The sequence below is a fragment of the Coloeus monedula genome, assembly GCF_965178545.1.
Source record: "Coloeus monedula genome assembly, chromosome: 10".
In the NCBI taxonomy this organism is placed as follows: domain Eukaryota; kingdom Metazoa; phylum Chordata; class Aves; order Passeriformes; family Corvidae; genus Coloeus; species Coloeus monedula.
Window position 1 is genome coordinate 15,277,516 of NC_138790.1, and position 26,914 is coordinate 15,304,429.

Genomic DNA, 26,914 nt, shown 5'->3' on the forward strand with positions numbered 1-26,914 from the left:
AACACTATAGATCTGTGTATGCTCCAAGCCCTCCCTTGGGTGACTTGCAGTGACAGTTTTCCAAAAAAACGGGCAACATTTCTCAATAAACCAGAACACCAGATGGTAACTGAGAGCAGAAAGACAGGGAAAGGGGAATTACAGTGAAAGTTGGCACTGTTAGCAGATAGAGTTGACCTCCACAACCTTAAAAATGCTCTTACAGGTATTTTTAGCAGGAAATTACCCAGCCTTGTCTTTACCCAAAGTAATACATGCACAAGATACGTTCATCATCCAGGGTGAACTCGGGGCTTGCAGAAGGCATGTCAGAACAGAGCGGGGTCAAGCTCAGGGTAAATCGGGTGGTATAACCAGGTCATTCCAGATCATGCCTCTTCAGGACACCATACTGGAGTGGAGGTCAGATTAGTCCTACACAAGCACACCAATATTTACCATTCAGGAGCATCACTGGAAGTGCCTTTGAGACCAGCAGGTCATGGCACATTTCAAAGCAGAAGAGGTTTCTATATTGCCTTCCTCTCCTCACCAGAAACCTCAGCCAAGCCACCCCAGTCAGTAGGGAGGCTGAGTCTAGAGGAGGTGCTTCAGCTCAGGATTAAGAGGCACAAGTGAGAATTGTGGCATGACCGCCTCTGCTCCCTATTTTCTCCATAGGCTGCCTCCTCCCACATCAAATACCTTTAGATTCCTGATTTACTCTTTCAGGGTCTCACTCCAGGGCAACACTTTGGAGCTGATTTGCTCTCTGAGAAGCTGGATGGTTTCCTGGCAAACCCTGGAGTGGAAGTGAAAGCCAGGCAGGCAGCACAGCTTCACTTCTTACCCTCCACAGCCTTAACCTCAAGGAACTGGTTCTCTTTAGTACGATGCCCATCGAATGTGAGCTGGTGATGCTTCCCTCTGTGTGAACCTTGTTTGCTTGCAGTGAGGCAGCAGCTGAGCTGCTCTACACATTGCCTTGGACCTTTCCCTTTTCTTTCTCTAAACAAGGATACAGTTGAACCACAGCATCTAATTTTATATCAGTAACAGGCCAAGCAACAGCTGAGCCCCAAAGACAAGCACGTAGAAGGGGGAACAAATTGCCTGAGTCAGACTAAAAGCTTCATAAATATTGACTGGTTTTAACAGTCCCCTAAGGAACAGAGAATCTCATTTTATAACTACATCTCCCTCCCTGTTATGCACTCCCTCCTCTCAGGAAGCTGCAAGGGGAGTTAGTCTCCTGGCTTACGAGCACAATATTTTAATTCTTCTCCGCAGTCAAGTTGCTCTGGCTGGGACTTTGCACCACACATCAGTAGAATATCTCAGCATCTTCCAGTGGTGCTTTAAATAACATTCTGGAGTGGGCTTTGTTCTCTCAAGTTGGCCCCAGCATAGAAGTGACTTGGTTAGAGGAGAAATCAGACATTAAATTTGTAAGGGATGAAGGCTGAAGAGCACAGGATGCATTTCAGTACCTTCTCCTCTGGTTCCTATCAGATAAGGACAGCTGGAGACCCAGAGGAGCAGACAGATGCAATAGGAACATAGACAGAAGAGACAAATGGTAATAAGTCTGCAGTAGTGATACAGGCAAGAAAGGCAGACACCATGGGAGAAAGAAAGGACTTGGCTACAGAAAATGACAACAGTTTGTTGTGTAAGTGAATAGACAGAGGGGATAGAGATGTGGTGGGACAGGAGGGAACACTTAGCCGCTGCCCAGGATGAGGAGCAGGATGACTCCTGTCTTTCAGACATTGTGTACAAAGCTCACTTCACCCCTGCCATGAGGGCAGCTCTCTTTTGTTGCCTGCTAAATGCTCACCAACTTCTCCCTGATTTGTTGGCACTGTCAAGCCCCCATTCTATCTTTCCCTCTACAAGGCATGCCCACTCCCCATTTCCAAATTTCTTTGTTTTTCCTCACCCTCATCTTATCCTTAAGATCATTCTAATGAAGAAAACAGTGATACTTGAATCTCTCCATATGTACCACGCAGCGTGAAGTCCTTTCTCTACCAGCTGAGGCTACCTACTTGCAGCCAAGTCCCACACTCGGTGCAGAGGCTGTGGGACAGTTCATGTGTGCTTTCTTAAGTACCTTAAGTAAAGGCACTTCCCTGACAGGGCACATCCCTCAGCAGGTTGGTTGCTTTGGGATGAAACAAGCTATGGTTAAGTGGAGACCATAAGACCGTGACAGTCTGTGGATGCTGATGATGTTCAGCTGAAATACATGATGCACGTGATGTTTTACATGTTCTCAGGAAGCTCTGAAAAAGAGAGAATATTCTTTTTTTCTTTCTCCAAATTACAAATATACAGCATACAAAGTGGTCTGGAAACCTGCCACTCCAAGCTGGCTCTGGAAAGTAGCCCTTTTATGTTCTCCTGTTTTCAGCAGCTCAACACTGCCTCCTGCATCAAGTCACTCAAACCCCCCACTGAATTCTACCTGTCTGAGGCTTGCTGTGAAACAGCAGGGATTACTACTTTGGGATTAAACTTGGGTTAGGTTATTTGGAGTCTGCAATCCCACCTTCATTAGAGCTAAAGGCAAAGCCCAAAGTAACTTCAGAGAAACTGGGATTTTATATAACATACCTGAAAATCTTAATTGCTGCAAGATCTACCAATCCACCTGGCAGGGAAGAGGAGTCTATGCACAGAGAGAAGCTGAACATTTTGAGGAAGATGATGTCAGAGAGCAGCAAGGGCCAGCTGTTCCCTAAGGAACAGGGAGCCAAGGGCAGTGAGGCTGACAGCAGGGACCCATCCTGAGAGAGGCAAGCAGGTCAGGATCAGAGACTGCAGCCAGGTTCAGTTAAGAGCCCTGGTGTTCAGGGAAGACCATGATGGTGAGGCAGACCCTGGGTCAAGATGGAAATCAATACACTGGTCAGAATAAGGCCTGATGACAGCAGCCAGGGACAAACACAGCTCAGTGAGCACCAGAGAGGTCCACAGAGATGGGACATATCCACGGTCAAGCAGGGAAGCCCACTTGCAGGTCTGCGTCCAGATTGATAGGGACCATGGGCAGGCAAAGACATAGCTGAGCTCCAGACCAGCATCCCTCCAGCATAGCTCTAGGAAAAACAGGAGACCAGGTTGAGATTAAATGGGTCTCCTGAGCTGATGGGCAGAGAGGGTGGTGAGGCCCCACCTGAGGATGCTCAGGACCATTAACACCCTCTAGGTACAGACACTCTTACTCATCTCTGTCACAGAGCTGGTGCAGCTGGATTTGACCAAGTCTTCTCTATTCCTGTCCTCTGGGTTGGCTGGGTTTGTTGACCCTTGTCAATTCTCCAGTTTGGTTGTGTTGGGTTACCTGAAGTCTGCATAGCTTTGTGAAGAGAGAAACTTCAACATGAAGGGACAGAACTGGGACCATGGCAGGTAGAGATGGTGCTCACATCTTCATGTTCTTGTTATCCTTGAAGTCCAGACACAAGTGGTCAGTGGATGATTATCAATGACATTATCCGTTATCAGACATTATCAATGAGTGAAGTAATAGACAGAATATGGAGACTTTGTTGTATTCCTATGGAGAATAAAATACATAAGAACAATAAAATGTAGTATTATTTCCAGCACCTGGACTAACGGGGTAAAAGCAAAGGAATTTTCCAGGTGGGAGCCTTAGAGAAGCCAAACACTGCAAATCAATTATCTCCTAACTTCAAAAAATAAAAAAATTCCACTAGTGCTTGGCAGCAACTGCCAGGCATCTGTCCACCAACCCATCCCCTGAAAGCATCCACTCCTCACAGCATCCAGTCATCTTCCTTCTCATATGTAAATGTAGCATGGCAGTTCCCCACCTTCACCAGAGCCATCATCTGAAAGGTCTGGCACACTCTGTACGTGAGTTGCTTTGGGGACTGAACAGTTGCAATGATCCAGAACTGAAGTTTCTCTGCAGTGAAAGAGGAAATCCCAAGAATAGCTCAACTTCCTGAAAGAGCCTGCCAATAGCCCATGAGATCCCATAGCCAAAGGTAGGGAAAAACAGTCCGAGATCTGTGGATTTTGCATAAACTTAAATGAGATGGAGAAACCCACCTTCTGTACCCAGGTAAATTCAATTTCACAGCAGATCTCAAGACAGACTGAGATTTAGCCCTTCAGTATTAAATTAAAATGGACTTGACCTTCCCTTAAGGATGTAGTTTTAAGTCAGAGCTGCTACTGTCCACACTGGACTCCTGTGCAAAGTGATGCTCATCAAGTTATGGACTCTGCTTCATGGGGGCTGCTCACCTCTGAAAAGTTTGAAAGTGGCACCTTAGGGAGACAGAGGTGGCTGGAAAAGTGCTCCAGTAGGACGTAGGTGTCCTTCAGTCCAAAGGGAACTTTGTGAAGAAGGTGAGCACTTCAGACAGCTGTTCACGAGTTCAAGTCTGAGGGAAACTACAAGTTTGGTTAATTTGAACATATTATATCTCCAGGGAAAATTTTGGAATATTTTCTCAGTAGAGAACTCTTCATTAGTGGAAGCATCACAATCATTTTTATAGGCATATCCTGCAAAAAATCTGAGCCTCTCCCCCTCCATTTTTGTTAATAATTAATCAGATAATACAATATTACAAGGGTTATTAAAAGGCTAGTCATTCAATAACTATCCAAGGCAAAGAACAAGTAGTAGGGATAGCTGGAGACGAGAAGCCAAAAGCCCAAACATGGAAATGATACTGTCTTTTAGTTGAGATGAAGTGCAGGTACCATCAGATGAAGCTATCTTGGGTAATCTGGCATGACGTGGTGTCAAAAAAGCACACACAGTGAGTCACCAGGAGTGTACGTACAAATCAGAGCTTGCCCTGATCCCCTCCCCCATCCCATCACGGGGGGAGTGAGCTGGCAGCTCTGTGGTTCTTCGTTCCTGGCTGGGCTTAAACCACGACAAGTACAGATGATTCAGTTCTGCAGGAAGAGGAGAAGGAAAGAACAAAGCCTAGCACTGTTACTATTGCAATATTTTCCTTGGTAAGGTTGTTGTGAAAAAGTAGTAGCAGGTCCCTAATCAATAGTGATGGAATAGGCAACAAATGGATGTCAAACCAAAATGTAGTCATGGCCTGAGAAGACATGGAATATATGCAATGTGTCTCAGTACTTTGCTCTAAAATTATAAAACAAGGCTGTGTAGCCAGAACCAGCATCTGACCTTCCACTTCTTTTTTTTCCCCAAGAAAAAAACTGAAGACTCTTGCCCATCCTTGACGTATTCCATATCTACTGCCAAATCTGCACTCCCCCACTCAGACATAATCCCAAAATAGGGTGTGATGCCTTTCCCGTTGACAAAGCCATAAGTCACAGTGAGCAAGACACACTCAACATTCTCCAATCAGTTAAATGAAAAGAGCTCTCCCCCTCTGTTTCCCACCACTTCAGCACTCATTATATCTCACATTAATTAATATAGGCACTAGGAAGTGAGATGATAAATTACAAAACCCCATTAACCTGATTCTGTCCAAACTGGTAAAATATGGCAGCTTGTACATTAGACAAATCTTCCTTGCTAATGTGGGAGTCCTCATGCCTGAACTCTGTTAAAGCAGCAGCCCTGAAAAAGTATTTTTAATGTATATATGTACGGAATGTATATCAACATGCGTGAACAGTGCACGCCTGTGGGAACATCAGAATTCATTAGATCAGTCTGATATGAGATATATTGAACAGGTTCCATCTGACATATGTTACTGGGTTGTTCTGTCCACTCCCAACGGAGTGAATCATATTGACAGGTTGAATTATATCTCAAGAGATATTTTTCTCCCCTCCTCCAAAGGCCATTTGCAATCACGGCACATCCACTGCCTCTTAAAAGTGAGCTCATCTGGCACTGGTTGCATTGAAGTCCTCCACCGTGCCTGAAGGAAGGATGCTTTTGGGCGCTGGGAACGTGGAGAAGATGTGGTCAGCCCAGCTGTGTCTGGGAGTGCTAACCATCCTGACCATGGCTCTGTGTGTCCCATCTACACATGGAGACCCTTTTTTACTCCAAGGTAAGCTGGAATACAAGCTACATGACACAGGTAGGTGGTTATCTTTCTGCTTTGCTGCTTGCCATGGCCAATGCAATGCTCACTTCTCTGGGAGGGGAAACAAAACGAACCTCCAGCTATACTGAACAGTCTGTTAACATGGGTGCTAGCGAGAGGCTTATTCATATTATCATGAGCTAAAGCTGTCCTTCTGCTCTGCAGCTGGCTGTATGACACGTTCTGCTAATCAGTGAAAATATCAGATCTGGTGAAATCTGGTAAGGGTAGCTTGTTCTCTCCCATAAAAAAATTTTAAAAAAACCCACCAAAATATCAGAGAGCAGCAATTCCAGTATGTACCATATGAGATTTGACAGCTCATAAATGTCAGTAGTACAGTGATGCTGAACTTTTTTTTCTTCACAGAACTTCTTTTCATATGTACTTAACCCATAATTTAAATTAATCTTAACTTGAATTTATACTGCAGGGAAATGTCAATCATTAGTGCTCTTTCTTAAAGAGACTTGGCAGTGGAAAAAAACCCAGAGTCGCTAAATATAGGCTTGAAAATAACATTGCTTTTCAAATTATTTTTCCACTTATATCACCTATTTATTTTTGTAATTACAACCAAAACATTCCCCAGGCCACTCTATGTAAATCCTGCTTCTGTTTAGCTTTTACTCGAGTGTTTATAGTGTTGGGGGTTTTTTTCCCTGTAGCAAATCCCCCAAAACACTAAAAGCAGTTATTTTAAAATTATAACTGTCCTTCATACTTAGGAATGAGGTTTATGGCACTCCATGCTAACTGCAGGTTGCTCTGCTTGCTCCCCCCGGTTTATTTCCAGAGATCACAACCGGGACCAGCGGCTTCAGCCGCAGTGTGAGGCAGGGTTGAGTCTGGCCAAATACTTGGAGCATCCCTTTGGCCAACATCCCTCAGCTTCTGCAGATTTATGTGACGTTAGCTAATGGAGCTGATTCCCACACACTCTCGAGCATCCTTCAGGCTCGTCTGGTACAATGTTTTGTTTCATGTGTATCAAGAATAATTGCATTCATCCCCTCAGAGGGGCTGATGGCCATATGAGACTGCATTGAGCAGAAGTCCTAAAGATCCTGGAAGAAGAGAAAAAAAAGCCTGTCTGTATAATTTCTTAGTATTTTCCATGGAATTCTGTAGGTGCCTTCTAGGGCTTTGTAGGGTCTGTCTGTGGGGCAGGGCTGTTCAGACCGAAGACTCTTTTGAATGGCCACTCTCCCTATAAAGTCTGGCTCCTGTTCTGTCATTCTCAAATATTAGTGCAACATTCTAGTCTCAGATGACTCTGGAAATCTGTAGAGCAGAGCTGGGAGGATCTCAGAGCCTTCAGAGCGCTGATTAGTCCCATCCCCTGCATCTGCTGGTTTCTGCTGAACCCTTGACCTTCACAACCATTCATTTGAGGGCATAGCCACAACCACTGAAGTAAAACCACTGAGAAAGTGCCCTAAAGGGGCCTCTTAGAGAGGTCCAAATTGCTTTAGGACAGCAGCTTGGGGAGGTTTTTCCTGGAAAAATTCTGCATGGTCTTGCTTTAAGTTCCTCCACACTTGAGCTCTGCTCAGGAAGAATCCTTCAGTACTGCTGGCAGTCAGACAGAGCAGCCCCAAGGCTGAGTGGGGATAAGAAAGGGCTGTGGGGCTGCAGGGCTTTTCAACTGTGGTACCCACACCTCAGCCCTCGTGAGGAGGGACTTCCCACCTCTGTCAGCCCTAAGAAGGTGCGAGGAGTGAGCGGGGGAACACCCGCAGGTTTGAGCAGAGAGGATGTTGTGGGCTCCTGTCTGGCTTTGCAGAGGCACCCACTCCACCCACCTTGCAGAAGAGCTCGGGACTGTGTAAATCAAGCTGATGTGCCCAGCTCTCTGCAGCCAGTCGTGCTGATGAGGCTGCAGTGGAACTGGCTGGCAGCCCAGGGTTGGCAGGGAGGGCTCCCCATCCCACACCCTTCCACTGTGTGGCCCTCACTCCTTGGACATTTTATTCTGTGCTCACACATCTTCCTTTTCTCCAATCTCCTTCCACCCTGGTGAGTGCTGACAGGAGACATTTTCCTTTCACTTCCTAGCCTTCTTAATTTGATTAAGAGATTAATTGCATCAATTGATTAATTGATTCTTAATTTGATGAGAGAAAGATGTGTTTTGATGTGTTTTATGTGCTGCAGAGAACCGAGTGCTTCCAGAGAGAGAAGACACAAATCACGAGGACACATTGCTGACTCTGCTTCTCAATAAGAAATTCGCATGGCGGAGGCCAGAAAATATTGGTAAGTGAAGGGGAGGGGAGATCTCTGCTTCTTGAATCTGTGTTTGCATGAATGCAAGGAACCTGCTGCTCAGGTTCTTCAGAAATACCAACTGCTCAGAAAGTGGAAGCAGCACCCGGTATGGTGCCTACATGTGATTAATGTCAGATGCTCTCCATCATGGGGCTTCTGGACCTGCTTTTGCAATGCAAAGGAAAGGTGCCAAAAACCACGTACCCTAGATCCTCAGACACTCAACATTTTGCTGGGAACATGAGTGTGTACATAAGTAAAACCAAGAAAAGTTTCTGCTGAATCCCTGTGCCCCTGCTGCCCCTAAGATGTTGTGTGCATTGCCCGGGGCGTGAACCAGCTTTGGGAGTCACCTCTCTACCCACACCCCACACAGCCCCGTGTGCTTTTGAGAGACAGCTCAGTGTCTTTGAGATGTGCTGAGCATCTTGTGAGCATTTGCAGGGAATTTCACCAAGATTTTCCAGAGAGAGTGGGAGTGAGATCCCTTGGGGTCAGGTGTAGTTTGGGACAAGGGCAGGGGGAGCTCCTGCCTGGGCCTAAGACCAGCTGGAAGAGGTTGAGAAAACTGGCTTTTCCCACACAGCCACTAAAGATGGGCCAGGGGGAGGCTCTTCCTGTCTGTGCTCTGTGAACAGACACCAAATTTAAAAGCCACCCGCCTGTGGCCAAACTCAGACCCGCTGAAGAGAAATTTGGACTTTCCCTGACGTGAAGCACAGCGATCACAGGCACCAAATGGATTACAGGGGTCAGCTATTCCCACGGCCACTGCAGCCAGGGGAGGGTTTCAGCTGGGTGTGGTGGTCTCAGAGCAGGAAGATGCCCTTCCCTGTGAAAACAGCTGAGAGGGGGCCCAGCAAAAATGTTGTTATGAAAATCCATTTATCAAACTCAGTGCTCTTCCCCAGACCCTTGTTAATGCAGCAAGGCAGTGGTTAAACAAGCCTGGGACAAATAAATAAACATAAATAAATCAAGCCCTTATACTAACAAAGGCATTCTTCTTGCAAAGGGGATGCATTCAAGAAATAACATTTTTATGATAAGTTTATGGATTATTGCACTTATTACTCCTAGAGGAAAGGCTGCATTTTATGCCAGACAATTGAATATAATGAATCTCTGAGCAGAGCACAGACAGAGGATTTACAGCAGGCAGTTTCTCAAGGCTTCACCCATAAATTAACTTCCTTCTCCCTGTCTGAGTTAATCCGTTCCAAATTTCAAACGCTCTTCATTTTCTATTCAAAGCAGTCATTGGCCAAACCTACAGTTTGCAAAAAATCAAGCCAAAACAGGCACTTGAAACTCTGAAAGAGGTAAAAATGTTAATAATAAAAATAGTAATAATAATAATAATTCTTAAGTGACACTTTTGACTTATAGATATGTCAGTGTCTGTCTCTACGTTATGGGTATGTAAAGACATACTTAGGAGGAATCTACCTGAGGTCATTGCTGATAGTGCCAGGAGCAGAGCCCACACCACCTGACTCCATCCCCATCCCCATCTCATCTCTCAAATTGAATCCTCATGTAATGGATTTGATTAGGAATTGCTGCTTTTACTGTTGGATGAATGTCAGAAAATATTCAGGATTTTTCAACAGAACTGTCTCTTTCTTGAAGGAGAAGCCAAGAGGGCAGTCAGCTTTTTCTTGGCACCCTCCTGCTCAGTTTCAAATGTTCCAAAAAAAAAAAAAAAGCTCAAGTCTGGCAATGTGTCTGTGTGCTGAAGTCTTATCTGAAATCTGAAATCAAGGGGAATTATGTCTTAAATCCCCCTGATGATCCAGACCAATGCCTGCTGCCACGTTAGGAACAGAGAAGAGAAGCAGCTCCAGGGCTGTTTTTTGGCTTGCTTGTGGTGCCCAGCAAAAACATTCTTTAGCTCTTTCCTGGCTCTTCTGCTTATTTTAGTGCATTTTTTCCCAAACTAGCATTTAAAACCAGCTGATCACTCTCCACTCCTCTCCCAGGAGAACTACTGTAGCCAGTCACTCAGCTTTGACTGAGCTCATCTGTCTTATTAAAAAATTAACCGGGTTTGACATCAGTTTGAGGCTGGAATAAGGTACCTCAGTCCTCGAGAGCAGTGAGACTGAAATTCCCCACCCTCGCAGCTTTCCCTATTGCTATTCCAGGCTCTTTTCAGTTCAGCTAGATGTTTTAGATCCTGTTCCTAGGCACCTAACTCTCCCCCCTTTCTGCATGGGATATCTCAGACCAGTTCATTCATCCACCTGCATAGTTTTTTGACAGTAATACAGAACTGATTAGCCTTGAGATCTCTAAGTCTGATCTATGAGGCTGGGCCCCATGCTCACGACAGGTCCTCATGCTCCCCTAACATTGAGAAGTGTGGAATCCGTGCACTTACTGCTATGTGACTTTTCCTGGTGCTCCACTCTGCCAGCCTGGATCTTTGCTGACTTAAAAATCAGTAAGTTATGCTAGGCTAAATTTGTGTCTGCTGACTTCTGCCTGCATGGGTGATGTGAGGATAAACGAGTCTTAAAGGAAGCAATGGGATGTCATATAAAAGCCAGTGGCAGAAAAGCCAGCATTAGAGATTTACAGTTAGCAGGATAAAAATTAAAAATCAGCAAAATACCTGAATTGGTGTCACACAGTAAGTGACCTCATTGGGCCAATTCCCCTACGGCCTGGTGAGCAGTAAAGAAGCCTGCCTCATAATGGAGAATTAGGATAAAGTCCCATAGGATTCAGCAGAGAGAACCTGCTTTTCTGTCCATTTCTGCTGTCATTCATTTCAAGATCACTAACAGGAGTTAAATGATAACTAGGTCTTTGCTTGTCAACCCCTGGAGAGGGCAGATGAAGAAAGGGGTTTTAATTTGAGCTTCAGGAAGCAATGCAGATGCTGATGTTACTCTCTCCCCTCTTGCAGACTGGGAGCTGGCAAAGAAATTTGAAGAGCTTGAAGAGGTGAGGAGCAAATGCACAGACACATAGATGCATGCTCTTGCATGAGTAGTTAAACAATTGTGTAAGCTATCTTTATGCCCCATCCTTCCATCTTTGCATCCTGCTACCCTTCCCCCTGCTGCTATAATGTAAGCATGAATTGAGAAAAGAGCAGCGCAGAACCTGGGCTACACAGCTGCAAAGCTGGAAAAGGTAAAAAGAAGACAGGGCTATAGACTGGTGCAATAAAAGCCTCTGTCACCAGTAAAAGGCTAGTAAAGGCCAAGCCAGGAAAGAATTAAACACCAAAGGAAAGCTCCATAGGAGAAAAGGGAGTGGGAAGAGGAGGTCATGCTGCCTTCCTGGGCACTGTATGAGCTGGCTGCATTAGGTAAAGGCTGGAAGCTGGAGGGAAAGCCACTGCCCACCTAAACCAGAAATTTTTCTGGACTCTTTGCTAGTAAGAGTGGCCCTACTCAAGGTCAGAGCCCTGCTGGGCTGACAGAACACACACATACAGATAGCATCCCCATCCTACACCTGCTGCCCAGGAATAGGAAAAGATCTGCAGCAACCTTAGCACGGGTCCCACTGTGCCCCAAACCCTGCGAGCAGTGGAAGTGCTTTTTTCTCCTTCTCAGGCCAGGTCCAGCTGTTCCAGCTGTTTGCATGAATGCTGGAGGTCCTGCTGGGTTCCACATGGCACTTTTTACTTCAGACTGAAAAATCCCAGTGCATCATGCCAGAAGGCTGCCAGGTCCTACGCTAGCCCCTCGCTCCAGTGCTGAGGGACATTAAGCTCTGACTTTATGGGAGCAGCTTTGCCAGAGCAGAAGTCGGGATGATGGCTGTAGATGTTCCCAGTGTACATGGAAAGAGTAGCTACAGATGAAGAAATGCAGTGGACTGTCCACATTATCACCAGGGGAAGGCAGTAAGAACTGTAAGGGAGAGAGAGGAGGGACAGCCCAGGGCAATGGAGAAGGGATGCCCTCTGCTGCAGTGTCTGGATGACTGAAGACCTCCTGTCCCAGCACTGTCTTGACTCTTAGTGCTGCAGTATCCTTCTACACAGCCTCCTCTCCACAGGGACTTACACCTGGGGTGGAGGGAAAGAGCAGGGAGTGCTCACACCACTGCCACCAAACCAGCAGCTTAATGAAGGAGGGCGTGAAGAGCTATGAGTACTCCAAAGGCAGATCCTCCAGGAATGGTCCTGCTCCAGGGAAGACCCTATCCTTCCCAGTGATGCTGTCAGCCAGTCTATGTAGCTCCTTTGTCCTGCACTTCCCAGCACTCTGTGGAGCTCCTCATGATGGGGCCTTTGTTTACTGCTGTGTTTCTGTTTAAACAGCTGGAGAAGTTGAAGGATCAGCTCTCAACTGAGGACGGGCCAGAGGTGGCCTATGCCTTGGAAAGCCTCTCAGCATCCCAGCCCAAAAAACGCAGTAGGTTTTGAATTTGAGCCTTGCAGCCATCCTGTCCACTCTCATTTCCAGGGCTTCCTTTGTGCAACAAAGACAGTCACAGTAAACATCCCCCAAATATGCTGAAAAACAGCTGGTTGGCAGCTTTTCGAGCAGTCCTGGCCCTCTCTTATGGCTGGCTGGTTTAGCAGCTGGGGAGAAGGATTGTGTCCCCAACCCTGTCTTCTGTCGAGGCAGATACACCAGATCTGCAGTCCCAGGACCTCGTGGAGGCAGGCAGTGTCACATACTGCTTTTCACAGAGGAACGTGGGGTTATGTGAGCCATGAGTGCCTGCCCTGGAGTGGGGGAGTTCTGTATGAACATGTCCCCGCAGTGCACCCCTCACTTTGCTCTGGCCTCAAAGCAGCTGCTGGAGGCATAATGAGGCATGTGGACTGCAGGCATTGCCCTCTGCCAAGGTCAGTGCCTCCCCACAGAGAAAAAAGGAGCACTTGTCTGCTGCTGGAAAAGAGCTACAAGAGATGTGGAAATCAACCAAGAATGCAGGGAACTCAGATCTGGTATGTCCCCCAGTTGGTCTCCAAGCTTTGTCCAGTCTGTATCCAGTGGCTCAGGAGCACATTGCACCAGTACTCCTGTGAAGCTGCCCCTGACAAGCACATGGACAATGCTGCTCATGCTGGCTTTCAATGGATTCCTCCACAAAGCAGTAGCAGCTGTGAACCAGAAGTCACTGATGACAGATCTGGCCTAAAAACAAAAGAGCTGGTTCTGCCCTTAGCCCACATGCTCTGTGCATGTGGAAGCTGACAACTGCCAGACAGCCAAGAGAAAATCCCTTTGTGCAAGGCTTGCTTAAGTGCTTAGGTGATCCTTAGGCAATATGCAATTTATAAGCACCCCTGGAGGCTGTCATTAATTTGGCTAATGTAATTCATGCCCCCACCAGTCCGGAAGGTTTAATATAGATAAAACTACTTCCCTTTGCCAGGTTTAAATCAGATTCTGACTGAATCAGAAATGAAAGCAAGGAATCTTTGTCTTCATCTAAAGTCCTTCCAGTCTGGGAGGAGCTCATGTCTCAGCATGAGCACTGCTGATTCAGTAGGAGTTTTCTTCCAAGATCCTCCATTTAAAAACCAGGTAGAAATCTCTTCTCATACTTGATAACAGGAAACTTACGTGGGATTCATGCTGGTTGTGATACAGCTACTTTTTCCAACACCAAAATATACATCCTTCCCTAATTTAGTCTTCTTAGAAGATTCTACAGAGCTGAGTGTTGTTTCAAGGATGGTTGGTAGCAGAGTGGTAGTGACTGGGTTTAAAAACAAGTAAGAACTGGATCCAATCCCTCCAAGTCAGTATTCTGCTCTTCCAGTCAGTCACAGGTAAAAACCCCTGCACACCCCTCTGAAGCAGCAAAACTGCTGACTAGTAGACAGGAAAGAAAAAGCTGGTTCCTGACACTGCTGAAGTAGAACAAAAGGAACCCTTTTAAATCAAGCAACATGAAGACAACTTTTAGACCCCATGTTTACACTATGAGCAGCTAAAAGAAATACCTTCTAAGAGTGTTCTATGAACTGAAAGCTGGTTATTGAGATGTGTCCTGAAAGCACAATGTTGGCTCCATGCCCCAGCTCTCTCAAGACATGGGTCTTCTGAAACCTTCTCCAGGGCTAGAGTGGGAAGCTGGAAAAAGTCCGTTGTATGCTGACATGTTTCTTTCATATCCCTTCACAGCCTGCTTTTGGAAATACTGTATCTGAAGGCTTGTCAGGACTGGAGGATGAAGATGAGCCCTTCCCCAAACTGCCTTGCTGGGTATTAACGTGTTAAAAGTTTATTCTGTTCTCTTATCGTGCTGCTAATTTGGATGCCATCCTCCATGACTGCACCACAGCCAAGTCTAACGGGGACTGTGACAGGAGCTGGCAGCCCACTGCCACTATCTCCTGTTCCTTCCTTCCAGGTTTAACCTACCATGGTCTTCTACTCAGAAGATGCTTCCCAACTTTCTGTGCTGTTCTGTGCGTGCCATTCAGGCTGCTGCCACTGTACACTCTCCCCCTTCTCACCAGGTCCCCTGAGGCACCAAACACTAACTCAGCTTCCTTGGGCTTGGGGCTCTGCCCACACCTGCAGACGTTGCTCTCAGTGGTGTCTGGGTTTCCTGTCGCCTCCTGAGCAGGTCTGTGCTGCCCTGGTGGCCGCTGTTGGGACAGGAAGGCAGGCTGGGTGTGATGCGAAGGGCTCAGGGCTGCCCGCCTCAGCTTGCTGAGCCAGAGCTGCTCCTCGCTGTGTCCCAGAGTGTGCACAGGGGAGGGCAGCCAGAGAGCTCTGGATCCTTTGGATACCATTCCAATAAAGATTTTCTGTTGCACAGAAGCATGCGTTGTTTGCTTTCTCAGCCCCTGCAGGGGCCCGAAGCGCAGCACATTCCCTCGATGTCGGCTCTTGTTACCTTAATGGTTCATGTGGAGTTCACAATGGAAAAAAGGCTCCCATTAAACACCTAGGGTTTTAATGTGCCTGAGAAACAGACCCTTCATTTTGGCCAGGATCAGGAATGAGAGCTGGGTTTTTTTCATAGACATGTATGGGATACTGTCCTTATTAGACTGGACCAGACCCACTGGTTTCTACCTACTCATCCCAAAAAGATGTTTTGAGCAGAGATTTTTGGTTCATCTGGCTGGTCAATACAAGTGCTAGCTGGCCTTTTCTACTGCAGAATTATATCTGGCCCTGTCCAAAAGCAAAAGATCACAATCCATCAGTGATTCCTACATATATTCCTCTCAAGTCACATTACCCACATTTATTTGCAAAAACAAAGGACCTCATTCTTGAAAACGTAAATTCAAAATAAACCCTGATGTTAACTTTGAGGCTTTCAACAGCATAAATGAGAGCAGGATCTGGTAGCCACTGTGAATGCATGGGATGATTTTGACTAGCATTGAACTTTCTCTCCAGCTCTGTTAAGCCATGTGTTTTAACTGTAGCTTGCATATTACCTATTCTTCCAAACGTTACCTCTCCCAAAGCTGCAGTTGCCATCCTACTCATTGCCTTGGGCTCTGGCAAGAAGTACATGCTTAGCACAGCAGTACCTTGCATGTACTTCATTAACAGGAGACCTATTCATCCTGTTGCAGGCCACAGCCAGCATCTAGGGAATAAAGCCAGCTTGCTTGATTGTATCTGTGAAGTCTAATGACATGCAAAATACAGTTTCCTGTTACTATTAGTTGTTTGTTATTTCCTTGGTGGTGATTCAGAACACATTTCCCATTTTCTGTTGCTTTTGTGTGAGTGAAAAGGTACACGGGAGCATGCTTTCACATACCCTCACATTGGCACCAAATCCAGGAAAAAATTATACCCTATGGACAAGAATAGTCTCTCTCTTTCTTTAAGAGTTTGGTGCTCCATCTGAAAGGGAGGTGTGTTCCAAGAGTTGCACTGAGTGCCTCAAGCTGGTGTTGAGCTCAGATGATTTCAGCTTGCAGGAAATCCCAGTGCAAGGAAAGGCCAGAGCAGCAGGCTCCATCTGTCACCTGTTTGCTGTAGCCATGCCTTCCTGACCCGGTGTGACAACTCGTCAGCAAGTCAGGAAAAGGAATACAGTGTCTGCAGATATTTAACAGCTTGCTCTGACCTTAGAGAGGAATTCCCTGGAGTGCCATGCATCATGTTGCTTAGCAGTGATTTTGTGCTACATCCTATCAGTGCAGTTATTTAAGTGCTTGTGGTACCCAAACTACCCCCTATTTCCTGACAGGCACTCTGTGCTGTTGTATTAGCTGCTTTTGCTGCAGAGATCAGCATGTATTGAATGCAATTTATTAACTAATTAGAAGCAGAGGTGGTGTTGTTCCCCCCAGGGTTACCCTCTACATGTCACTGTGGGGGTCCTGTCCTCTCTCCTAAACACACAGAACAGAAATTCTTCTCCTCCACAGAGCGGCTGCTGACACCTTACCCATGCTTGGGCTGTCACTCTTGCTACAGTTAATGACCCACAGGCAATAATTAAAGGGATTTCCCTGAGACACTCTAGTAGACCATGTGGATTTATTAGAAGAAAATCCTCACAGGCATCTGAATTGATTTGCAAATCCAGGCAGCACAGGGCAAGTCTAGTGAGCAACAAATGCAGCAGTACATCCTCATTTCATGTTTGCTGATCTCCATGCTGTGCACAATGGCTGGAGCCATCCAATATTGTCTACAAAAATAAATTGTGGTGTTCAGCCTTTCAGACACCATCATACTTGAAACAGCACTTGCCAATGTATAGCTTTTAAAGAGTGTTTCTTGAGCCTCAGGAAATCTCAATGATGGATGAGGCAGAGGAATGGAAAGACTGTTGCTTTCTCCCAGGTAATCCACACAGGGAGGTTGGAGCAGGACTGAAGCGTCCAGCTCCCAGTTCTACCAACACCACCACAGACCCCTCTGTCCTGCTTTGCTTTCACATTTCCCTTCAGATGAAGGGCATTTCTGCACACAACTTTCAGCCTTTAAAACCCCTCTTTTTTTCGAAGCCCAGGCTAATACCTGCCAAATGTTAAATATTTCTATGATCCAGCTGTGCCTTTGCAAACCTGCTATGTTAGCACCAGATTCCTCTGGTCTCAATCTCCCAAAATATGTAATGCACTGACTCTGTCCATGGTTCTTTTGCCTGGCAGCTGTTTGAGTGGTCAGGTCCTTGCATAATCTGCCCATGCCCCGTACATATGGCTGCCCTACAAGCAGATTATCTGCAGCCTGTCTGTATGAGCTCAGTGCAAGAAGATAAATGTGCCCTAAACCACAGGGCAGGCTCAGGATGGATGGTGGCAGTGCACTGCAGAGGACTGCCTGGGACAGTGTTTGCAGGCTTGCTTCTAGCATGGACTGAAAATCTTGTCTTGAGTCAGTCAGTCTACCATGCACCCACTCAATCCAGTTCTCAGACCCTTCACCTGGAAGCTTAAAGGCAGAAAATTAGCAGTGGGACCAGGAGAAAAGCAGGAAGCAAAATCACAAGATCATCACATATGGACTTACAGGCCTTCCTTTTTTCTCTGACTTTCAAGAGCTTGGTCTGGAAAGCATCTGCAGTGCTTCACCTCACACACAAGTGCTGACAGCTCACCCACCAAAGGGGGAATGATCTCCTAACTCAGCTGGAGTGCTACAGCAGATGGCAAAGATAAGGACACCTCTTGATGTGAGTCACTGGTTTGTGCAGCTGTTCTCAGCAGCATCAGCCTATATTAGAGATGTCAAAAAAAGTGAAGTTTCTTGCAAATTTTCAGTGCCTGGGTCAGTCTTGGTCTCTGGGCAGGGCTGTAGGCAAGGAGGAAAATGGCAAAGGCCCCTGTTATGTCTGAGCACATGAATTAAATGTTACCTGCCCTTCTGAGCAGGAGCCTCACCTCCCACCTTGGCTGAGCCAGGGCAATTGTCCCAAAGCCCCAGCACTCACAAATGCTCTTAAGTCTCATTGATTTCCCAACTACTTTTTGTTTTGTTTTGGAGCTGGCTCTATTTTCCCCCATTTTGCTAGCTGATGGCCAGGTGTTTTGTGGCTCATACAAGATCAGGAAATTAACGCTTAATTCCCATCTCCAGCATTACTCCCTGCCTAACACAGGGTGTTTGGCAAGAATAAGTTTGTTTTTTTTCCTTAATCCTGCATAATCCCTTTCTCAATGGATCTTCTTTTGCAATGCTAAGGATGATTTATACCCAAGAATAGCAATCAAAGGAATTTAGCTGACATGGACCAAAGTCCAAGAAGGAGAGAGTATGTGAGGTTTAGAAAACATCAGCTAGGAATCTGAGCATTGAGATGTCAGCAGACAGCTCTTCTCAGCTATATTTTATAATCTGGAAAGAAGTGAAAAGGATGAAAGAGGATTTAAGATAACCTGTTTTACTCTGAAATGGAGAGGACATGTTTACCTTTTGCCAGAGTGAGAAATACTTGAACTTTTAGAATTGGATTCTGACCATGCCCTGTGCACACATCAAGAGGCTAAAATAAGGCAAATGATGCAGATGGCCTTGGAAGCAGATGACTTCATATTTGGATGCTATCCTATGTTATGCATAGGGAGGAGTGAAATGTATTCATCAACTAAAAGTCTCACCACATTTCAGGATCTGCCATATGATGAAAACATGTCTAAATATGGTGCAGAGACAAGAGAGAGGCTACTCAAAACATCAGGACAAATACTAAGGGGTCTTGCCACTATTCTTATTCAGACTAACTCCCAGGGAAGGCAGTAAACATCTCTTTCCAAACACATCAAATGCCTTCTAGCTTTGTCCCATAACTGTTATATCCTCCCTTCATCTACCAAACAGCTCCCCTCCAGAAAGAAACATGCAAAGCAAACGGTCTGCTATTCATGGACTGCTGTTGGCATCTCTGGAAGTTTTATTTTCTATCCAAAAAATCTCAGTCCTGGCTAGGTTAATAAACTTCTATAAGTTTAACAGATAAATGCCATGCAATAAAAATATATACATATTCTCTGTTCCCTCCTATCAGTAACACTGTGCACAGCTGTGAGAGCATTCTGACCTGATGAACTGAATATGTTATTATTTGTAAATGCAACGTTTGTAAAATGCAACTTGAAACAGATTTTGGAGGAGGTCAATTCCTTGAGTGCTGTATCATTAGGCAAAGACAAGACATGCTGTGAAGCATCTTCCTTATCTCTGTCATGTTTCCAGTACAGCATCACTCATTCAGAATAGAAGCACCTGTAGGCAAAAAAAGCAGTAAATATTACATTTTCCAATGTCAGGAATGCAAGGCTTGGACAAACACACTGTAAAGTTGACTAGAGGAGATTAAATTATTAGGAATACTTGTTTGATTGTAGAGAGGTACTCAGTGGTAAATTAGGGCATTTCATGTTATAAGAAGCCACCATTCCCTAGTCACTCTTCCCAAGCCTGCTGGCATGACTGAGGACCTCCAGCAACAGAGAACGGGTGGGTTCTCCAAGCCTGTCCACACCTGCAATACTCTGGCTTACCTGCAGGAACTGCTAAGCCCTGGTGTTGCCAAGGTGGCTCACTCCAATCCGGTCCAGAGGAACTCCAAACCTTCTCTTAGGCAGCTCAAGCACTTTCCTGCACCAGGAAAAAGAGTAAAGAGGGAGGGAAAACATTGGGAAAAGACATCTATGAATAATGAAAATGTTACTACATGTTTGACTCCTCCATTCATCCCACTAACACCTTATTGTTCAGATAGAACGGTGGTGCAGGAACAACCAAAGATGTGAGTGTTTAAAAATAAGATGCTGCATTTGTCTTACAAAAGGCTGCAGTTGCAGCTGTTTTACTGACTGGCTGAGCTTGATCCACTACCCCTATTTTTATTTGGCAGCAAACTAACTCCACAGGTTAACTGCTATTCATAAAAGAAAGGTGCTACACTGCATTTATAAAGGGGAATTGTTTCCTGCACAGGATCACATACTGCAGGTGACCCATTGTCTGGGTCTTTGAAAGCTCCAGGGCCAGATGGGGCTAAGATAAGCAAGGAAATAGAAAGTATTGCACAGTAATAGAGGGGACAAGTCAGAGAAACCTTAGCTGGATTTTTCTATAGGTTCTCTGGTAATGTACTGTTCATCAAAATTGTATAGTAGCAGTCCTTTGATGAGATTGAAAAGGGGAAGGTTTTGGGGTTGGGTTTTTTTCTTCCTCTATATGGTAAATCTCTTGACAATTTGGTGAATAAGGGCATGAGGAACATGTGAAAGCATTTCTATGCAGAAGTGTTTTTTGCAGTCCTTTTTATATAAAATAATAAGTTTTCCCATCTTAATTAAGCATTTTTTAAGCATTTTTTCCGTCAGCAGAAGCTTTTTTTTTTAATTAATCGTGGAAATAGCAAGGTTTCCTGCAGCTGAGAATAACCTCAACTTCTGCCCTCAGAAATACTTGCCAGTGAAATGCAAGTCCAAGAGAAGCCCTGGAAGATTAATTCTTTATCAGTCCTTGTCGAGGAACATAAATAAAAATAAATTTTGTTCTGTAAGTTGTCAGCTGCGAAATAACAAGCGGGAGAGAACGCTGTGGTGCACTCAAGTCTAACTTTGTGCCAGCACTGTTAAGCTCCCTCACCCTGGGGCTGTGCACGCCCCACCCGGAGCTGCGCAGTCCTCGGTCTCATCTGAGCATCTCCTTCCCTCACACCTCTCGGGCATGGGCTGCAGTCCAGATGCATCAACCCAGCATCCACAGCCGCAGTGACCCTTTTCTAGCTGCCTTTCAGATGAGGTCAGGGAATGGGAATTCCCTGTGTCCCGTGTGAGGGGAGCACCGCATCAGCCACTCTGGAGCGGTTACAGAACACCACAAAGGAAGGGGAGCCATTTGTTTGGCCTGTCCCTTCCCCAGGCACCAGCTCAGCCAGCACTGCTGCACCAAGCCCTAGGGAAGGCAAAGGCGAAGAAAGCCAGGATGCCCAGCCTGTTGCCTCAAGAGCAGCACTGTTTCCCCCCAGGTGGAGGCACAAAAGGGGGCAGGCGGGACACTTGGGCTGTCAGAGCTATCCTGAGCCTGCCTGGAGCAAAGAGGGATCGGCTCCCCGGGCTGGAGCTGGATGGCGAGGGCGGGGCGGTGTTTCTGCAGCCCGGCTCCCCTCTCGCGGCAGCCCCGCCGCCTCCGCACCGCGCTGTCCCCGAGCCGTCCCTTACGAGGGACAAAGTGACTTTTTCTACTTAAAACAGCCTTGTCTAAGATTCCCGGAGTTTCCTTCTCTCTGTCTGCTTGTGGATCTTTCTACCTCTCCTGCCTTCCTGCACGCTTTTCCCGTGCTTTTCAAAGTGTTACAAACCGATGTTGATGCCAGACCAGGTGCTGGGCTCTCCTGTAATCGGTGGGTGTCAGAACAAGCTGTTAAGTGGGCTCACCTTTGATTTGCTCTTTTCCAAAAGCTTCTGCTTTGTGCCAGGCACTGCACTCACTGCATTGATTCGGGGGGCTCGATCTATGTATCAGCTTTCACAAATTTATTTCCTGGTCTCTAAAGGCGGCTGGCTCAGCTCGTACAGGAATGAGCTGTTATCTCCGGGCTGAACGACTGTGGCAGGGTGCTCAGTCCTCTGTTTTACTCGTCTAAGTGCAGCACCCTCTGCCTGTTTCTATCTAAAGGTACTTCTCTATCAAAAGCCTTATTATTCTTTCCTAACATCCGTCTGATCTGCACTCCATGCTGGTGGTGGTACCAGACTATCACCACAGTAATCAAGGCAGCTCAGGTGGTTCCAAGAAATGGCTCAACCCCAAACTTAAAAGCTAAACAGCTCCCCCAAAGTGATAATCCCAATGCAAAACTGCAAACTGTGCTGATGCTGCTGGGAAAGGGGGAATTTTGTGCAGTGTCACTCATTTTCATGAGGTCATTATTCAGAGACAAGCTGGTTTTCACCACAATTTCCCTTTCTTTGTTAGTCTGCTTTTTGTTGTTTTGGGGATTTTGTTTGTTTCTTTGTTTAGTTTTTCCCTTGTACTGCACATAGAATGAAAGATTTCCATCCAAAAAAAACCAAGAGAAAAATTGGGAATACCGTGTACCTTCGCAAAAAAGCATAGCTTCAAAAATGACCTCTCATTTCTTTGCCTGGAAAGCGAAAGCATGCTAAAAAGCAAATGAAGAGTGAGCTGATTTTGATATCTTGAAGAGGCGGACAGAACAGAATAATTCTTCTTAAAGTTTTAAGAATTTTGTACTTTATTTTATCACTTCTGGCTGCAGCCAAACAGTCCTAGAGGCAGACTGGGTGGATAAATGGAAAAACAACAAGAAAATATTGCAAAACTTTGTTTGAAAAAAGTACTTGTATTATTGAGTGGCTCTTGTGAATACTTTCCATTTCCAGATTAAGCTTTAAGCATGTTATTAAATACTTTGTGGCATTAGGGATTCCATCCAAGAGAAGACAGTTACCAGAAGAGCAGAACAAGACAGGGAAGCGCTCTCAGATACAGGGAACAGCCCCTACAGCTTTGCTCCAAACTCACGGTCTCTCCCCAGCCACATCGAGCATCATTCACTGCTTAGCCCTGTTACAAACAAGTTTATCTTCAAACATGTTCTGTGAAGGTATTGCCGTATTGATTAAACCCTGATGAATCCAAAGTTGATGGAGGTCTTGAAGCTCATTCTACTGTCTGCCTGCCCATTTTCATGATGTGTCCTTCATCTTTCTGTTCAAAATGTGCACACCACCACACCTTCTTTCCATCTCAGTCTCAGGAGCACCCAGCCCTGCCCCTTTGTTTTGAACCCCAGGCACATTTTTTGATTTAAATAAGCTCATGATCAGAAATGTAGTTTTAAACTGAATGTTAGTTCACACCAGCGGAAAGAAGCGTCCTAGAAAATCACGTAAAATGACACATATAATTCACTTGAGTATTTCCTGGTAGCTGGGAAGCACTGCAGGGATAAATGAACTAGTGCATGTATTATACCTCACAGCTGAAGGGTGACACGCTCTTTGAATGGTTCCTGATCAGAGGCACCTCGCAACTGAGCATCAAACCTGTTGTGGGCTAAAGCTAACCAATCAGTGTCCAGAATACCTTCCAACAGCCTTTCTCCAACTTTCTCACTGGCAGGAGCATTTAAAAGTTTACCTCTGTTTGCCTTTAGCATCCACAGAGCTTGAAGAAATTCTGTCAATTGGGGAGCCAAATCCTGGGAAACTTCTTTTCTTCTTGGTCTCAGTCACCTCATTCTCCAGAGACACCAAGCCATCAAGAAGGAACAGTCTGGCTGCCAGGTTGGTGGCTGGCTTCTCCTCACTGGCAATGGGATGTGCTCCCACGCCCAGAGCAGCAGAAGGCTCCAGAGGCTGCAAAAGAAAGCAGTAAAATTTCAGTTTGCTGGCTGCTTGAGTCCCAGAAAAAAAAAAAACCAAACATTTCAAGCAGTGTCATAGCAGCAGTCCTGTAAATAGAAAACTACCAGGACACTGAAATTGGGACAATGTTTTAAAACAAAGTTCCTTCTCTGAAAAGTTCCTTCTCTCTCTTTTTACACCCACAGGATTTTGCTGTCAAAGACTGGGATTTTTTTTTTTTTGATAGAACTGAACTTGCTTTCATTATTATTGCAAGAAATATTGAAATTTGTTACTTCACAAAGCCTATTTCTGCAGGCCATCCCACTATCTCTATCTCAGCACTGTGATTAGTGTCATTTACAGCATGAGCTGAGTAATTTAATCCTTCTGAAAAATGCAATCACCAATGCTCAACTCCAGTATCCATCCTGATAGTTTTCAAGAAAACTGATTTTTGTTTTTTAAATGAATGCTAATAAATAGTAGTGAAAACTTCTACAGAAGTTTCCATCCATATCTGACAAATTAATTAATTTTTAAGTAAAACATGTTCCAAAATAAACTTGCTTAGTACTGACATTCAAAGAAATTATGCAGTAACACTACATGGGGAGGAGGAGAGGAAAGAACACTCTGTTGAATTGACACAACAGTTTGAACCTTAATTACAACACTAGGCTTAACACCATTTCAGAACCAAACTTTTGCTGTGAAAATAGCTGAGAATATTGGGGTCTATTGAGAAAGAAATGAAACAAATCAAAGTGAAATAGTTGTTTTGCATATAACAGAAAAATAGAGGGCAGCTAATCTACAAAAGCAAGCCCAAATCATTGTCTCTTGGAATGAAATGTGCCTTCTTGCTCCACTTGATTTTCACAGAGTTAGACAGAAACTTTACGTCTTACACCATCAAATAGGTTTAATTCTACCTTTAGAAGCACACCACTGTCTCTGTTATTCATACATGGTGGGTTTAGTACACGTGTGAAGGAAGGCATCACATGGATGATGCAATATCCTTGTCTACTCCAGTTGTGGTGGGGATGTTTCCCACTACTGATGGGTGGGATAAACAGTGATGGAGTGTATAAAACTGTGACCTTTATATGAGGAGGAGCAGAGGACCACAATGACCATACCAATGGTGTAGCATTGTTGATACTTTTGTAAAGGATCTCACATTATTCTCTGACTCTGTTTTTTGTAAGCCTCAAGTACACAGAACAGTCCTTTCTGTTCTCCTTCAGGGTTATAAAACTTATGTAGATTTGCAACCAAAGGATGCCTTTAAAAAAGACTGAACTCTTCTTTCTGGTTAGTGAGGATAAATATCTACAGGAACACTTGAAACTAGACGGGCAAAAATAGCCTCTGCTTTTGAATACCTTGCAACCTCACTACATTGTCTTCAAAAGATATAATGGAATTATAAGAAGTAAAGTGACAGCTAAAATGATAATCAGAAGTAGAAAACAGTTTTCCTCTGGTGAACCACTGAACAAAGTACAACTTCACAGATACGCAGAGATGAGAGTGGGTGTAGGTGGCATAGTGGAGGGTTTGCAAACTTAGAAACAGCAATGAAATGAATAAAAACTAGAAATTTTTCCTCAAGAGAATGAGCTTCCCAGTCCACCCAGTGAAGTCACCAGATGGTGGATTTAAAATAAATATAAGGAGTTACTTTTTAAATACAGCACACAGATGAAAGGGAATGCGTTGCCAAAGGATGTCATGGATACTGAGTTTTTAAACTGATTCAAAGAAAAATTATGGCCCATCAGCAGCTAAAACACGCCCTGGTCCAGTGCAAATCTCTAGATCTAGAAGTCTGCAAAGATGTTCTGTTCTTACATTCTTTTCACAAAAATCTATCCCTGATAGAGACAGGATACCCAGTCTCTGTGGCACCAGAACAGCAGCTACTGCAGCACTTTTGTATAATCAGGTCATGCTTATGTGAAGACAGAGAGCAAGGTAGAAGAATCCATCAGTATTCTTCAGTAGCCATCTAAAGTTTAAGTTGATCTTGAAACCTATGTAAAAACCCTAGGGCCAAACAGTGCTACTTTGAGTAAACTTTTAGATACCTGATTTTTTTTTTTTTTTTAAATGGCATGAAACCATTACATAAATACCTTTCCTGCCAAATCTGCCTTATGTCAAGATGACATAAAAATAGGGAATGCAGTAGAAGTATTTTCAGGTGCAACCCCTACATATCATTCTGGGTGAAACATGAGACAACTCTCCCATTTCATCTGCTGCTTTCCTTTGCAGGCTTAGGCAAGTGACTTTGCTCCTTTCCCCTCCTGGTCTAGTCTGTCTCCTTTAATTTGTAACTTCCGTGCAGGTGATCTTCTCTCAGGGATCTCCTTATGGCTTCTGAAAGCTGCAGCTTTCTCATGCTATTATTTGTCTTTAAGAAGAATTAAACCTTCCCTTCAGTGTTAGAGGAGTTTGCTTTCCCCCCTGCTATCAACTCCTTTCCCTCTTCAGGAGGTTCTCTATGCACTGGACAATGTTTTAACACACAGGAAATCCCCTGGTGTTTCAGGAGAGGCTGTGAGAATTCGGGTGAGACCTCATTCTGTCTGTCCCCCCAGAGCCTTGCAATTTGTTTCTCTCTCTTATTGAGGCTTCTCCTTGGCCCTTAGAGAGTCAATACTGATCCTTCACCTTCCAGCAGTGTTTGGATACTACAGTGTCTTCCTCACTCTGTGGCTAAAAACACCCAAGGAAGAGCAGTTATGTGACAACCACCAGAAACCTTCACCTACCTCCGGAGCTGCCTCTGCAAGGAGCACAGAGCTGGAGTTCCACCACAGCAGGGCAATCACAAGGGCCAAATGCACCACCACGAGCTGGAACTGCAGCATCTGCAAAGGAGAACAATCTATTAATGACTCCACAGCTGCATCCCTGAGGAATCTTGCTCTATAGGTCTTAAAGTAATAAAAACCAAGGGAGACTCACCTCATGGCTGGTTACTAAGTTTTATCTGTCAGAGTCACTGCATAAAACCCAGCAACCAGATAATACCAGCTGAATGCTTTTCACCTTCGCATGCAGCATCAGCTCCCTCCTCTGCTCCTTTACAGCCCTGCCAGTATTTTGATTCTTTTCTGCACAGTGGTGCAATCCTTGCAGCAGCAGCAGTGAGGAATGCAAACTTGCCTTAAAACCAGATGAACTGGATGCTTACTTGTAAGCAGGGAGACTTTGGCTTGTAGCCACCCAGGCTGACCCTGGATTCCTCACATGCTGGAGGTGCTTAAGGCTGTGACAGAAGTCATATGCCTCTTCAGTAGGATTTTGAAGGCAAGGCTGCATTTTG

General features: G+C 45.1%; 2 protein-coding genes across 2 annotated transcripts; one reads left to right on the forward strand and one right to left on the reverse strand.

Annotated features, from left to right (window-relative positions):
* Positions 1-5,899: 5,899 nt before the first annotated feature.
* Positions 5,900-14,463, forward strand: UTS2B (urotensin 2B; the record flags this gene model as incomplete). The annotated part of the gene is made up of 5 exons (XM_082288374.1): positions 5,900-6,023; positions 8,217-8,318; positions 11,245-11,282; positions 12,616-12,709; positions 14,438-14,463. 5 exons carry the CDS (start codon positions 5,900-5,902, stop codon positions 14,461-14,463), a joined length of 384 nt encoding a protein of 127 aa, XP_082144500.1.
* A 5,295-nt stretch (positions 14,464-19,758) lies between these two features.
* OSTN (osteocrin) lies at positions 19,759-26,456 on the reverse strand (the record flags this gene model as incomplete). The annotated part of the gene is made up of 3 exons (XM_082288024.1): positions 19,759-19,843; positions 23,366-23,583; positions 26,358-26,456. 3 exons carry the CDS (start codon positions 26,454-26,456, stop codon positions 19,759-19,761), a joined length of 402 nt encoding a protein of 133 aa, XP_082144150.1.
* Between the last annotated feature and the right edge of the window lie 458 nt (positions 26,457-26,914).